Below are 13,529 nucleotides of genomic sequence, written 5' to 3' on the forward strand. Positions count from 1 at the left end.
AATGCAGTATCTACACAGACACTGCGTCGTCCTAACTACATCAACCTAAGCACTATGCCTCTCGCAGAGGTGAAGTTATTAGGCTGGTGTAGTGGGTGACTTACTGTGGCGGGAGCAACATTGTAGTGTAGACACTTAGAGTCAGGTTTCAGAGTAACAGTCGTGTTAGTCTGTATTCGCAAAAAGAAAAGGAGTACTTGTGGCACCTTAGAGACTAACCAATTTATTTGAGCATGAGCTTTCGTGAGCTACAGCTCACTTCATCAGATGCATACTGTGGAAACTGCAGAAGACATTATATACACAGAGACCATGAAACAATACCTCCTCCCGCCCCACTCTGCTGCTGGTAATAGCTTATCTAAAGTGATCATCAAGTTGGGCCATTTCCAGCACAAATCCAGGTTTTCTCACCCTCCGCCCCCACACACACAAACTCACTCTCCTGCTGGTAATAGCCCATCCAAAGTGACCACTCTCTTTAAAATGTGTATGATAATCAAGGTGGGCCATTTCCAGCACAAATCCAGGTTTTCTCACCCCCCCACCCCCCTCCAAAAACCACACACATAAACTCACTCTCCTGCTGGTAATAGCTCATCCAAAGCTATTGTAAGGCAGCTTACATCGACCTAACTCTGTAGTGTAGACCAAACCCAAGAAAATTATACAGTTATGCTATTATTAATCATTTAAATTGCGGCAGCACTCAAAGGTGCCAATCACCCATTGTGCTGGGTACTGTGCAAACACTGAATATATTCTTCTTACAATATGAGGCTTAAGGAGCTCAACCTATTTAGCTTTTTGAAGAGAAGGTTGAGAGGTGATTTGATCACTGTGTATAGGTGCTTACATGTGAAAAAAGATATCTAATGGGGGGTGGGGGTTGTTTCAACCTTGCCGACAAAAGGAAAACAAGGTCCAGTGGCTGTAAATTGAAGTTGGATTAATTCAACCTTGAAATAAGATGCAGTTGAGGGTTATTAAACGTTGAAACAGCTTACTAGGGGAGGTGGTGGACTTACCGTCTCTTGGAGTCTTTAGGACAAGATTAGGTATCTTTATAAAATATATGCTTTAATCCAGCTATGCGTTGGCTGGTTACAGTGGTCCCTTTTGGCCTTGGAATCTGTGACTCTATGAAGCAATCCCCTGTTCATCTGTTTTCATTACGGACCATGGAGAGAATAGGGTTGGCTGCATTGCCCTCAGCTGGCCATAACACTTGCAGCTCTGCATTAGATGACTATAATCAAATGTCATGCTTTAGGGCTTCAGCCTGCAGGGGTTAGAAGGGAATTTTCCCCCCCCAACACATAATTGGCCTGCTGTATTGTGAATTTTTTTTCTGTCTTTCTCCGAAGAATCAGAGATTGGCCATTGGTAGAGATGGGACATTGCACCTGGTGGACGAGTGCTCCAAAGTAGTATTTAGAGAATCTTCTTTTTAGATCTCTGGCTTGTGCACCATGCTCAGGGTCACACTGATAGCCAGACTTTAGGTCAGGCAAGAATTTCCCCCCCCAGGTCAGATTGGCAGAGATCTTGCGGGGCTGAGAGGTGAGGGGTTGGCTTTCCTCTATAGCCTGAAGTTGAATTGCTTGCAAGGATCATCTGTGCATATCTCACCTACTCAATACCTGCCATTCCAAGAGCCATGAGCACTGTTGGTACCTTGAACTCTTATCTTCTCTGCCTGTAGCACACAATGTTTTAGTCTCCTGAGGAATGAAATGCTTTAGTTTAACTGAAGTCATTGGATTTCATATTGGGGTATATGGGTGAAAAGTAATGGTCAGTGTTATTCCTGAGGTCAGGCTAGCTGATCAAATGGTCTGTTTGGGCCTTGGGCTTAAAGTCTGTGAAATCGTGAAACTTTTTTATTGTTGTCTGTTAGTCATAAAAAGGACCTTAATATTCTCATGACTTCCTTTTTAATACAGAATAAAGTTTTAATTCACAAATTGAAATTAGAGCCTAACATATGTGCTGTCAGAAATCTGTCAAACATGTGAGCACATAATAAATATAAGGAAATAGGGTCAAAACTGGCAAGAGAAAAAGGAAAAAACATGTAAAAACTGAAGATAGAACAATTATCTGTAAGATACACATAATGCCGTTATCTCTTCCCGTGAAGTAAAATTGCATTTTTCCTATAAAATACAAATTATGTATATGTGCTTATGATTACAATTTCCAAAAACATTTTAAAGTCCATTTCACTAATATGGAGTTATTACTCTCTTTAAATATGACACAAATATAATAATTTTGTGCCTTTCATATTAAACACCAAAAGTCTACACAGTTCGTCAGTTTTCCTGTCTTACTTTTTAGATCCTATTAGTAATCATATTACTTAATATCTTCATGGCACTTTTTCATCTGCAAAGTGCCTTACAAATGTTAAAAAAAAAAAAATCTGCTCTTTTGGGCTCTACCAAAGGACCCGATGGCTTTTGAGCACTTATGAACAATTTTTTTAATTTCATTAAAAAGTGTTCTCTGTGCTTATTTACAGTTTCCTCTCAGCACAAGTCTATTTTTCTTAAACTTTCCACATCCATTTTGCCTGGAGTCACAAGTACATCACGTGTTCATTGTAGCTCAGAATTAAATAGACAGGCTCTTTCTGTACAGACAAACTCACTTTTTTTTATAACCTTTTCTGCATACAGTATGTGACAGTTTTGAATGAATAAGTCTGTAAAGTTGCCAGCAATTCTGGCACTCAAAAGAAACCACTATGTCGTATGAGGTCTGTCTTTGTGGAAAGCTAACAATTTTTACCTTATAGTTTGTCTATTACTAAGCTTGAGAGGACGAGAAGATACTATATGCCAGGACTCTGTTTCAAATGAGAAATATGTATACCAACTGATTTATTTTCTTTCTGTTAAAATTCAGTCTCGAATTCAACACCAGATATATCGAGTTGCTGTGACTCATGTTGTTTTAAAGGGTGGCTATGGACAGGGGTGCTGGAACAATTTGTACAGTGAGGGTGTTGAGAGCTTATGAACCAATCTGTAAACCCTATGTATAATGGAAACCACTTCAAGGCAGGGGTGCAGCATTACCTCCAGTACCTATGGTTATGGACTGTGCACATTTGTTCAAACAGTAAAAAATTACCTGGCCAAAGTAGTTTCGTGTCTACAAAGACAAATATATTCACCGCTATTATGTCAGTGCTGGCTTTTTGTGTGGCTAGAATAGTCAAGTGAAACTGGCATTTCGATGAATTTGTGGTACCTTGATAGTTCCTTTATTTCCTTGCATTTTTCATTGTATGATTAGTGATTAACATTTGGGGCCACATCCTTACTCATGCAGTAACCCCAGTGATTTAAAACAATTTAGCTCTTAAATTATTTGGAAGTTGCAGAGAGGATTCATTTTACTGGCTCTTAATAGCAATCATTAAGGATGGGAAAACTTCCAAACTGAGGAGGCCTTGTTTGTTTCAAATGCCTTTGTGAATTTACATATGCATACTTTTCTGAAGAACTCACCCCTTTACTCTACAAATTCAATTTGAAATCTTGTGAGAACAGACTTTCTTGTAAGAAATCCAGAATATCTTGTTTTTGGCAGAGTCAGAAATATTGTGATGATATCCTTTCACTCAACGTTTCCAGTCTAGTTGAAGCCAGGAATGGCAGAGCTAAACTAGTATATATGTAAACCAAGTATATGGAGAGTTTTTTAACCTCAAAGATCCATTCTGACTTTTGGGTGAAGGTTCAGATAAGTTCTTACCTTATCTGAACTAGCCTGCACATCCCTATGTACAATCCTTTATATACCTCAAGGTCACTACAGGTTTCTCAGAGGATATTGATATTCAGGCTCTCTGTGCTAAGAAGATGCATGGAGGCAGAATGATAACATTGGAGAAATGGAAGGAGGCAATGGAAATTGACACTTTTGTCTTCTTCTCTTATGGAGATGAATAAAGCAGATGACTTTACTTTTATTTAATTTTGAAATTTTAAATTGGCCTGTGCTTGAGATGTCAGGGACATTTGTATATGAAGTTTGATGTTAGTGCAAATCATTCTTCTTTAAATCTTTGAAAAGTTATCTCTTGGAAAAGAGAGAGAGAAAAATGAATGATCCTTTGCAGAATTAATGTATCAAATATGGTGAAGAAATTCAGTCATTAAAATTTTTTGAAAGAGGGGTTTAAGTCCTGCAGTAAGAGTAAATTTCAATATAATTTTAATTATAGATTAGCTCAAAGTACCTATATAATGCATGTTTATATTTCCTTACTTACACGTGGGAGCAGTTGTTGGAGGTCTTCATTTTTCATCCAGGCCCCTATCTGGGCCAAAAAAACTACACCTCAAATGTATATATATATCTGGAAGTAAAATGAAATGGCTTATATCTAGCATTTGAAATACTTCTGTGATTTATTAGCCCTAACTGAACTAACAGTGCTATCTTGAATTCTGCATATTTTTTTTATCCGGTGAAGCTATCATCTGTGTTGGTGGCATTTATCCAGTCCTTTCAATGCAACACCCAATCCATTGTTTGAAATCCATTTCTACATCTGTGAGCAAGACAAAATATGTAATTTAAAAATAGGGGAATGCATTGGACTATAACTTTTTGAAGCACTTTCCTAAAGCTGTAGTTCATACACTCCAAGCTCAGTGTTCTTAAGCAGAAATGTTGCTTGGTTTATATAAACTATGCTTCTGAAGTGAGTTATATGGACATGTTTCTACTATAGTCTTGGCTCTGTAAAATTTCTCTTGCCCTGCAGGCTCAGTTCCACTAAATATCATTGAATGTCATCTGTGGAAAGATTTTTCAGAAAGAGAAGAGAACTGTAGCTGTCCAAACAGAGCTAGGTTTCTGCCTGATGACAGGCTTTTAAATGGTAAGGGTGTTACTTTCACCCTAACAATACCCTAACACCCCAATAATGGTATTAGTTGGTGTTTTTGTTTTTAGTTAGGACAAAACAAAATCATCAGTTGATCAATTGTTTAAAATATGATGTACAGCTACTTGCTCCATTTCACGTTCTCAAACCTGAGAGGCCTGAAAAAAGTGACTTCTTGTTACAGCATTTAGGACAGAATAAATTTACATTCATAAAAAGAAAAGGAGTCCTTGTGGCACCTTAGAGACTAACCAATTTATTTGAGCATGAGCTTTCGTGAGCTACAGCTGATGAAGTGAGCTGTAGCTCACGAAAGCTCATGCTCAAATAAATTGGTTAGTCTCTAAGGTGCCACAAGGACTCCTTTTCTTTTTGCGAATACAGACTAACACGGCTGTTACTCTGAAACTTTACATTCATAGTCACTAAATTGGAGCCATTGTATGTTGGGATGCTGGTGTACTGTACTCATATAGGAAAGCTGACAGCACCATACAGCACCAATGCCCTAATCCACAGTAAAGCGCTAGAGGTATAAACTACCTGAGGAGATCTGCACAGAGAGGGTTCTCTACACATAGATCAAGGAGGCATAGTTCAGCCCCATGTTTGTGAGACCATGTTTAACTCCTACAGCCGCAACAGTGCAAAACAAAACCTCCTTGCCCCCAGGGTGCTCAATGCCCGCTCTGCTCCACGCCCTGCCCCCCAGTCCACCCCTTCCCCAAAGCCTCCACCTCACCTTGCCTCTTCCTATCCCTGCTCCGCCCAGGCCCTACCCCCAGTCCACTCCTTCCCCCAAAAAGGCTGATCCATGGTGGGTGAGAGGCACTGGGAGGGAGGGGAAGAACTTGATCAGCAGGGCTGCCAGTGGGTGGGAGGCTCTGGGCGGGGGATGGGGGACCTGGCTGCAGGTGGGTGCCTATAAACAAAACTTCCCAAAGACCTCAAATCCTGTCTCACTTCTCTGTTCTTTGCCTATCACAATAAATATCTTTAGAATTTATTTGGATTTTTGTTCATATTTAAATATTTTACTAGCGTCTTCCTTTTTATTAGTTTTACATAATTGTATGTTTAAATATCTTAGTGGTTTTTATAGCACATTAATGAGCCAGTTAGAATTTTGGTAACAAGAAATGCATTTGCAATTTGAATTTAGAGAAGTTAGAATGACTTGCAGTATGGTATGTGGCATCTACTGTATTTAGCCCTTGTAATTTCATCTGAGAGCTTGTTTATCTGGCCTATTCAGAGCAAGCAATAGACCCTAAATTCATCAACGAGGATTACTCATTGCATAAGGAGAGATCCAAAGATGGAGGAGAGGGAACACACAAGGACAAGCAGATTAAAAAAATGTAATGTAGGACTTCAAGAATTGACATAGGAATGTAAGACTTAGAAAAATGGGGCTGGGGAGTGGGAGAAATCAGGCACAGACAACTGATTAGTCTCCAGTCTGGTCCAAACTCTGTGGCAGATAATCCAGATAATCTCACTGTCCCTGGCTCTGCAAGAGAATTTTCATAAAACCGAATTACTAATAAACAGTTTTTCCACAGTGTTTGGCACAAACAAGGTTCGTATCAACATCAGTTTTTCCACTTTTTTTTAAGCACATGTTTACTGTGGACAAAGCAAGAAAAAATACTTCACTCTGCTCTGGTTCCAGTGTGTAGAGTCACTCTTGAAGGCAGTCATATAGATTTTGTCAGAAAGTTTTTATACATAATGGGCAGTGATGCCAACAGCCTACACTTTTCAGGCCATCATTGGAGATACCAGAGAGGTCAAAATGAGAAGATAGTTCTAGAGGTTTTTTTACTTCTTTGTCATGAGATCGTACTGTTCTTGGCTTCTTCTCACAAATTCTTTTCCTGTGTTGTTGCTTTAAATACCACTTTAAGTATCAAGTTTAGGCTTTTCACTATTAACTTTATATGAACTAAATCCAGCCATGTTAGATCAAATGTGTGGCCAATTAGACTTCACGTATATGTTAATGTACACTTGTCATTCTTACAGGGCGAGCTGTGTTTTGCACCTGTTTTTTGTCCCTCTCGAGTGCACCCCTCTGGTGACAAGCCTGTCTTCTTGCACCTGTCATTTTGGGAGAGACTCCATGGTCCAGCTACTTTGGGACTGGATCTCTGCAGGACAGCCCCCACTGTTTCCCAACTGTATTAACACAATAGGCCCAACAGAGTTTGACACCTTTAAGCCCTTTTACTCTGGGAGGCTGATTAGTGACACGAAAAACACTTTTTCAAAACAAAGTATTATTTATTCCTTCACCCACAGGAACATAGCATACAGAGCAAAGGGGGAAAACAGCAGAAGGATTAAATGCATGAGTCTTACCTGCACCTTAATCTTTCCTCTGCAGCTTTTGTAACCTTCCCTCAGCCCAGTACATGCCCTTTCTGGCTGGGAATGACAGACTGCCTTCTGCAGTGTGCTCTCTGTGATTCTCTCAGTGTGTTTGTCTGTCAGCATGATGCTTCCCTTCTGCTTAGCCCCAGCATCTTTAAGTTTTTAGTATATGATCCTAGGTTTGGCTTGGGAAAAGAAACCTTGTTAGCAATGTTGTTCCTTCAAGGGCCTTTGGTATCCTTATTTCTGTCATTAATTTGTTTCCTGTTAATTCCTTCTTTCAGCTTTTTTTTTTTTTTTTTTTTTAATTTAACTCTGTGAAACTAGGTAGGATAACATCACACAGGCAAACTGAGGTTCACCTGATATTTATTTTAAAAATAGCTATTTCCTTCATTCTCCACAACAATATATTTGGGACGCTTGTTGGGAAATACTCTATATGTTATACAGATATCTGGCTAAGTAAATCCTTGTAAAGCAAATGTTTGCAGCCCCTAATAAATTATGGCAATTTGAAAATAATGTTCATAATTTCATTTTGTATTTTGTTTATAAAGCTATAGAATTAGGGATGTGTCAAAGTATAATATTTTATCACTTGTTATAGGTAAAAGAGAGAATACTATTTTCTTCACATTAAAAATTGACTGTAAATATAATGTTGTTAACAATAACATGGACTTAAATATCCAGTATTTGATGTCACTAAATTTTCACACCTATTTGGTTTGCACAATATTTCAAATTAGGATTTTCATCTTTTATTTCATGTTTAGCTGGCATCTGAAGCAGGTGTAGAAGTCACCTAGATAGTCATATGCTTCCTCTGTCAAATGGATTTGAAAACCACTTTTTAAATTTGCTTTGCTGAAAATGTTAACATAGTATTGTATATGAAGTTATCTAAAATAAAATTGTTTGTAATGATGTTTTTTAACAGTTTTTCAGTTAACAGTTAACAATATTTTTCTGGGATGTTGGTAGTATGGACATAGGTAAATACCAAGGAAAACTTCTTTTTTGGATAATGTTGTTTATTACTCTCTTGAAATGCAGTTCATCATTCTAAAGTATCGGGGGTAGCCGTGTTAGTCTGTATTCACAAAAACAACAAGGAGTCCGGTGGCACCTTAAAGACTAACAGATTTATTTGGGCATAAGCTTTTGTGGGTAAAAAACCCACTTCTTCAGATGCACTGGACTCCTCATTGTTATAAAAGGACACTCTTTTTCTTAGTTCCCTATTGACTAGATCCTCTGCAGGTCAGATTTCCAGTATGTAATATTGTTGGAGCTAATTTTCTTTTGTCCTGTGTGATTTAGCCTGATAATAAATGTTTAATCTCAGTGTAAGATATCTCTATAGTAAAATATTTAGCAAAAAATGAAGTTTTGAAAATTCTGTTCCTTACAGTTTGACCTTAAAAATCCAGACAAAAATACAACAAATCATACTCAGCTGAAAAAAAAAATTTCTGTTTCTTACAGTGGAAAGTTATTTTTAAAAAAACATATAAACTAATAAAAAAGCAAAAGACAAAGCATAAAATTACCACCTAAGAGAGAGTTTTCTTTGAGTCTCTCTCTCTTACACACACACACACACACACACACACACACACACACACACACACACTCTCTGCTATCACAATTGGTTTGGTACCTAATTAAATCCATCAAGTAGTTTTGACAATTTACTCTGCTTGTCTTAGAAGTTTTGTTTGTTTGTTTTTTAAGGACACTGCTCCAGTTGTACAGTAGGAAAAGCTTTCACTTTGAAAAGCAAATAGTTTTATTCTCCCATTTTGTTCTGTTGGGAAGGTTTTTATGTTAAAACAGTAGAGAAAAATACTATGATAAAACATAAAATTGCTGAATTCTTTAGAGATAAATCCACAGCATTGTTCAAAGATATTACATCATTTACAGATCAGTGTCCTTGAGTTTGTAGGGGGGAGTGTTCATTTGAACTGGTAACTAAAATAAATCACAATAAGCTTTGGTAGAGAAGCTGTACAGTAGGGGAAAAACAGAGCTTGAAGTGGTCTGTTGTTTTTAAAAAGAAAAGGAGTACTTGTGGCACCTTAGAGACTAACCAATTTATTTGAGCAGAAGCTTTTGTGATCTACAGCTCACTTCATCGGATGCACCGATGAAGCTCACGAAAGCTTATGCTCAAATAAAGCTCACGAAAGCTTATGCTCAAATAAATTGGTTAGTCTCTAAGGTGCCACAAGTACTCCTTTTCTTTTTGTGAATACAGACTAACACGGCTGTTACTCTGAAATCTGTTGTTTTTAAATGTCTTTCAGTGTGCTAATGACTATATTTGAGAGGACCAAAAAGTGTACAGTATCATAGGATGTGAAACTTTAGAGACATTTTTATCCAAGGGCCTGATCTTACAAATATTTATACTACTTAGTGTAGTTCTAAAAACTGACAAAATTGGATTACTTACAGTAAAAAGCAAAGTTTGCTAGTGTTTGCAGTGTTAAGTTCTTAGTTCACTTTCCCTGGCTTTATACATTTTTATAGAGAAAAGGAGCATTTACTCAAAACCTGTCCTTTCTTTCACTTTTGACAGCACTTGATACATAGCCAATTTAAGTGTCTCCCCTGTCGATCAATAATGTTCCTTTTTTATTTGTCTGAGCCTTTCACTAGTGACAGGGAGCTGAAGTGGTTTTGATGGTGTCGTTTTTTGTTAAGCTCATCACTATCCGATTACTTCGCAGAGATGTTTGAATGGTCACACATTTTATATTTTTTATCACATTCATTACTATAATACAGGTGACTGCCTTAGAGTGTTTGCAGCACTCTACATCTATTTAATTTCATAGCATAAAAAACAAAGTTTTGTAATATGAAATTCTAGTTTTTCTTCATTGTTTAGATTTTTTTAAAATGCCTGTCATTTGTACTTATCACAACAAAATCTCTTTAATACCCTCTTTGGTCCAAAGGTTGATTTTACTAGCTGTAGGTTAAATTGCCTTTTGAAAAAATATGGCATTTTAAATCTTTAAATAAAAATTGTACTCATGAAGGTGGGGGTTTTATGTTTGTGAGAGAGCAATTGTTCGTGGGGAGTACTTTTAATACTCTAGTATTCCTTTTTAAGAGAGAAGGAATTTTAATTTTCCTGTAAAGAGTTTAGGAAAGGGGAGTTTTTTGAGAGGTTGTATAATGTTCAAATTGTTCTCTAATTTCTCAGTATATTAAGCATATATTGTGTATCTGTGAGAGTTAGCACTAAATACAATGCATGTGACGTGAAATATGAAACCATTTTAACCAGATATTTCTAATGAAACATTGTAAATAGTATAAATTGAATAATTTTAATTCTTTAATATTAAAAAATTGTTGAATAATGTCCAAAAGTACAGAACTGATTTTATCATAAAACCAGCAAAGAATAAAACCAACAAACAAGCAAACAATGAACAAAAAATTAATACTAGTGAACATAAAAAGAAAACCAGCTGAAATAGATGTTAATGACAATGTATAGTCAATACAAATGGATGAAAGTGAAAAATAAAAAAAAAAAAGGCCAATTCAAAACCACCCATTAAAAAGAATGAAATGCAGAAAGGAATCTAAAGTTTTGGATAGGCAAAGGATTTTTTTCTTAATGCAGCAGGTAAATCATTTACAGTTAGACTGAATTACTTGGATCCACGTATCCTCCCTTGCTCTGGTGGAGGGAAGGTGAAAGGAGGTAATTTACTTCAGCCCTTGAAAGGTTGCAGGTTTCTTCCCTCTATATACCCCGCCAGCTCTGCGAGATAGCACATAGGGAAGGTGGAGCACTGGTGCTTTCCTTTCCCCACCTATTTGTTCCCAGGAAGGAGCATCTGGTGTTCAAATACTGTGCTCCTGCCTGAACCTGGTTCTGGATACAAGAGTCTGAAAGCACTGATGCTGCTTAGGGCTGCGAGAGGCGGTCTCACATGTTTGCATTAAGGCAAGTTACAATCTAGACCTTAATTAGCAAACTGTATTTTTGACATATTCTGAGTAATTATTCATTAAATGTGCTTCACAGAAGAAAAATCCTTTACATTTCCTAAATTTAATTAAATCTAGGAATTTTCATAGATGAACGAAAGAATTTTGGAACTCAGAGACCTGTAAAATTCTTCTCCCTTTTAGTATGCAGTATATCTGCATAAAGTGTGTCACATCCTTATCTAATACCTAATTATACACAGTTTTTACATGGTGTTTTTTGTTGTTTTTCCACAGTCTCAGTTTGAACTCCAGATCTTTCATATTCGTGGAGAGCATGCTGTATCAAACACAAAGCTTGAGGAAACCATTGCAAATCTCAAGAATGAACTGGAAAACAAATTAAATAGAAGAAATGAGAAAACAAAGGACGTCTGTGTATCCACTGAAGATGATAATCCACCAAAGACGTACAGAAATGTATATATACAAACTGACAGAGAAACCTTCATAAAGCCTAGTAAAGAGGAAAATATACGTGTGAAGAATAGCCAAATGGTACCTAAAAAGCTTAATATTTCTACTTTAAATCACAGTATTTCTGCCCCAAGTGAGAATAAGGAACCATGTCACTGTGCACAGACTTCAGAAAGTCTCTTATCTTGTGAACAGAAACAAGTGTTAGTATCTCTAACACCACCCCCACCACCTCCTCTTCCTGAACCTTCACTACCAGCTTTAGTTCCTCCACCACCTCCCTTGTTAACAGGTTTGGCATCCACTCCATTGACATCCCAGTTTGGATCTGGGCCACAGCCATTTCCTTCAGGTTGTGGAAATCTTCCGCCACTGCCGCCGCCGCCGCCACCACCACCACCACCACCACCCCCCCCAGGTTTTGGGCCTCCCGGTCCACCACCCCTGCCTGGCTGTGGGCCACCTCTACCGGGAAATGGGCCTCCTCTTCCACCGCCACCACCTGGGTTCTTTTTCAATAGCACTCAGTCTTCAAACCAAGGTCCTCGAAAACCTGCCATTGAACCTAACTGTCCCATGAAGCCTTTGTACTGGACTAGGATACAAATCAAAGACAGCAGGTAAAAAGTTATTTTATTTGGATTTATAGGTATAATTTATGTATCATGAGGATGAGCATGTACAGTATTTAAGGTTTGTTTTTTTAAAAAAAAGACAAGAAGAGTTAAAGATAGAGCCCAAAAAACAAAAAAAGAATATGAAAAGAAAAAAGTTTTTTCTAAAAAATCAGAAGATAGCCCAAGCTTTAAAAAGCACAACAATAGATAATAAGCAATGGGTTTTAAAATGGAAAAATATAACTAAAATGTTTAAAAGTTTAAAAGTAGTAGTTCATAGGCAACATTGACAAATATAGCAAATAGGCACAGAGTAAAATAAAAAGCTGAGGATGTGTATCCAATATTGCTTCAAAGAGTTTGTGTATTATTGGTTGCCTGTCTTGTCATTTTAGATTGCAGGATCTTTAGGGCAGGGAGTATTTTGTCCTCTATGGTCCCAATCCTGCAACTAGTTATTTATGTTTAACTTCTGTGAATGGTTCTGTGGGAGTCCAAGGGAGCACGGTTAAGTATATGCATAATTGTTTGAAGGCTCTCTGGGCTGCCAACTGGCCTGGGAGTTTGGAAGCCCTGGGGCAGTCCACATAGGGCTACAACTCCAAGGCAATCTGCCTGGTGAGACTGGCCTCTCAGATCCTGGAAGTCTGGGGTTGCCAGCAGCCTGCCAGGTGGTTGTTTGTCAAAAGTTCATTAAACCTGACATGTTTCCATGAAAAAAATTAGGTTTGATGAATTGGCATTTTCCTGACCAGCTCTGCTTACAGCAGTGCTTGGTGAAAAGACAGAGAGACACTGACAATTCTGCTTTTCAGAGTTAATTTTCTGAAGATTTCTCTCGAGTTCTGCTATGTTCTCTGACATTTCTTGTGGTTAATTACAGTAGCAAAGAACTCTAAGTGACTTAGCTAAAAGGAGGATTTCCTTCTGATTCGGAACAAAGTATTTCTAGCACAACCCGAAGTTGCAGCAATTAAGGTGAAATTACATGGTTGTGTTATGCAGGAGGTGAAATTAGATGATCACTGTAGTTCCTTCTGGCCTTAAAAATCTATGCAGGCATGTGTGCATATCAGTGCAGGCATGATTTTGGAGCAGGCATGTAGGGATATCAGTGCAATTACACAGACAGGATACTCTCTAATCTTTGATTTATACCTTAAAATAAAAGGTTTATTTCTGAAGTA

The 13,529-nt window shown here is 37.7% G+C and overlaps 1 protein-coding gene across 1 annotated transcript in view; it reads left to right on the forward strand.

Moving 5' to 3' along the window:
• Nucleotides 1-13,529, forward strand: part of FMN1 (formin 1) — a 358,987-nt gene that overhangs the window by 185,225 nt on the left and 160,233 nt on the right. Inside the window, exon 6 of the mRNA XM_077820284.1 lies at nt 11,546-12,345. Coding sequence (XP_077676410.1) covers nt 11,546-12,345 — 800 coding nt within the window. The remainder of the gene's footprint in view (nt 1-11,545; nt 12,346-13,529) is intronic.

This window comes from Eretmochelys imbricata, chromosome 6 (assembly GCF_965152235.1).
Source record: "Eretmochelys imbricata isolate rEreImb1 chromosome 6, rEreImb1.hap1, whole genome shotgun sequence".
Classification (NCBI taxonomy): Eukaryota; Metazoa; Chordata; order Testudines; family Cheloniidae; genus Eretmochelys; species Eretmochelys imbricata.